The 2,802-nt window shown below is 29.9% G+C and overlaps 1 protein-coding gene across 1 annotated transcript in view; it reads right to left on the reverse strand.

Annotated features, from left to right (window-relative positions):
* Window positions 1-2,802, reverse strand: part of LOC107737962 (procollagen-lysine,2-oxoglutarate 5-dioxygenase 3-like) — a 25,208-nt gene that overhangs the window by 16,366 nt on the left and 6,040 nt on the right. Inside the window, exons 6-10 of the mRNA XM_016549614.1 lie at window positions 2,392-2,455; window positions 2,223-2,320; window positions 1,190-1,291; window positions 971-1,102; window positions 433-437 (exon numbers count right to left, since the gene is read on the reverse strand). Of these exons, the coding sequence (XP_016405100.1) occupies window positions 433-437; window positions 971-1,102; window positions 1,190-1,291; window positions 2,223-2,320; window positions 2,392-2,455 (401 nt within the window). The remainder of the gene's footprint in view (window positions 1-432; window positions 438-970; window positions 1,103-1,189; window positions 1,292-2,222; window positions 2,321-2,391; window positions 2,456-2,802) is intronic.

Here is a 2,802-nt window from a genome sequence, read left to right on the forward strand (position 1 = left end):
ATGTTGTTGTCGTTGTGTATATAAGTTGTGTATGAAAATGAAATAATTCAATAATTGAATTTAATAATTTAACGTAGATTGTTATCGTTGTGTATGAAAATGAAATATAACAATTCAATAATTGAATTTAATAATTTAACATGTTGTTGTCGTTGTGTATATAAGTTGTGTATGAAAATGAAATGTAACAATTCAATAATTGAATTTAATAATTTAACGTACGTTGTTATCGTTGTGCATATAAGTTGTGTATGAAAATTAAATATAACAATTCAATAAGTGAATTTAATAATTTAGCGTACGCTGTTGTCGTTGTGTATGAAAATGAAATATAACAATTCAATAAGTGAATTTAATAATTTAGCGTACGCTGTTGTCGTTGTGTATGAAAATGAAATATAACAATTCAATAATTGAATTTAATAACTTAACATGTACTTTGTTGTCGTTGTGTATGAAAATGAAATAATGAAATAATTTAATTTAATAACTTAACATGTACGTTGTTGTCGTCGTGTATGAAAATGAAAGATAACAATTCAATAATTTAATAATTTAACATGTACGTTGTTGTCGTTGTGTATGAAAATGAAATATAACAATTCAATAATTTAATAATTTAACATGTACGTTGTTGTCGTTGTGTATGAAAATGAAATATAACAATTCAATAATTTAATAATTTAACATGTACGTTGTTGTCGTTGTGTATGAAAATGAAATATAACAATTCAATAATTTAATAATTTAACATGTACGTTGTTGTCGTTGTGTATGAAAATGAAATATAACAATTCAATAATTTAATAATTTAACATGTACGTTGTTGTCGTTGTGTATGAAAATGAAATAATTAAATAATTGAATTTAATAATTTAACGTACGTTATTATCGTTGTGCATATAAGTTGTGTATGAAAATGAAATTTAACAATTCAATAATTGAATTTAATAATTTAACATGTACGTACGTTGTTGTGTATGAAGAGTCGTATGCGTGTGTGTGGGTAGATCAAAGTTGCGAGTCTCTCCAGAAATTCTTCCAGAAACGGCGTCGGCTGCTCGATAAACACAGCGACATGCACCAGCGGCATCTCCTCGTCCTACACAAACACACACAAACATACAATCTCATCCTCCTGAAGCACACAGCACAGGTTTGTCAGATTGTGTTCGTGTCGGCCGCTCACAGATACACCGCTCAGGTCCAGCAAATCATCGTCACAGATTCCACAGCCGTGTTCATACGTCCACGCCGACGGCACATAGTTACCCAGATAATTCAGCTGGAGCTACACACACACACACACAAAACAACAAATAGTTCATATGTTACCAGCGATCCAAAGCAAATCACACAAATAATGACTGTTTTCAAACAGGTTTCCTGAACACTGGTCAGATAAACGGTTAGTCCTGCCCCAAATTCAAGTTGATTTACTCATAATATTGTGATGCCTATTAAACGAAGATATTTTCACAGCCAAAAAATTTAAAAGCTTTAAATAATCATTTGTTAAAATCTATGTTTGGACAATTAAATTATTTAAATATGTGACAAATGAAAAGTGCGATAAAATACTAAAAAATAAAAAAATTTGTTTTTATAATTAATCTTTTATATATTTACTTATTACATATTTAACATTTTCATTTTTATATATATATTTGTATTTTATTATATTTATAAATTATTATAATTACTTATTATTAATATTACATTTTTAATTAAATACACTAAAGAAATTAAAGATCATGCAGATTCAACACCACAGATTCTGTCGTTCCTGTCCATGTAATTTTAATGAATAATAATTAAATATAGCAATATGGTGATTTGCTGCTCGAGAAACATTTCTGATTATTATCAATGTTGAAAACAGTTGTGCTGCACAATATTTTTGTGGAAACTGTGATGCATTTTATTTTTCAGGATTCACAGATGAATAGAAAGTTCAAAAGAACAGCATTTATTTGAAATAGAAATCTTTTGTATTATTATAAATGTCTTTACTAACACTTTTGATCAATTTAAAGCATCACTGCTGAATAAATGTACTAATTTCTTTTCATTAAAAAAAATAATAATAATCTTTTCATTGGTGTATATGCATATCACCGTGTGATTAGCAGTAAAGCAAATGTCTGATGTGAATGTCTGTACGTTACATGAGGGCGCAACTGTAACAGAGCAAAAGAATGCAAAAGAATGCTTGTGTTTACCTTAGTCGGGCCGTTGCCATGGATAACGACAGGAAGTGTGTCATAGGCCACATTCCGAGCTCTGACTCTGGATTTCTCAAACTTCAGGACCACTTCCTCTGGAAAAACACACATCCATCAGACAAAAATCACACTAAACAGACAGAATTACAGCAGGACTTCAGCGAACCTATGGCTCCATTGAGATTCTGAAAAATGTGGGATTTGTGGTCCAGTGTGATGTTGAACTTCCTCTGGAAAAGAGAAACTGCATTCAGCATCAACAGCTTCACGTATCATTCACGCATTACTAGACGGATTCACAGAAACCTTAAGAAAAATTTATTCTTAATTGTTAAAGTTCTTAATATAAATCCTAAGATGTTCATGGGTCAAAGACGTTAAGATGTCCGCATCAAAAGAAATTTACAAAAGTGATTTTATGTCCATAGAAAGCACATTAAATGCAAGTGTCTACTTTTAAGGTTTCAAATACGTTTTTGGAGAATAAAATGTTCAAATTTGGTTGAAATAATGTTACATTGTCATTCAGTGTAACACAATATTTACGTAAAAATTCAAACAACATGCTTATTCTGAC

The sequence above is a fragment of the Sinocyclocheilus rhinocerous genome, unplaced genomic scaffold (assembly GCF_001515625.1).
Source record: "Sinocyclocheilus rhinocerous isolate Xijiao unplaced genomic scaffold, SAMN03320098_v1.1 scaffold404, whole genome shotgun sequence".
Taxonomy (NCBI): Eukaryota; Metazoa; Chordata; class Actinopteri; order Cypriniformes; family Cyprinidae; genus Sinocyclocheilus; species Sinocyclocheilus rhinocerous.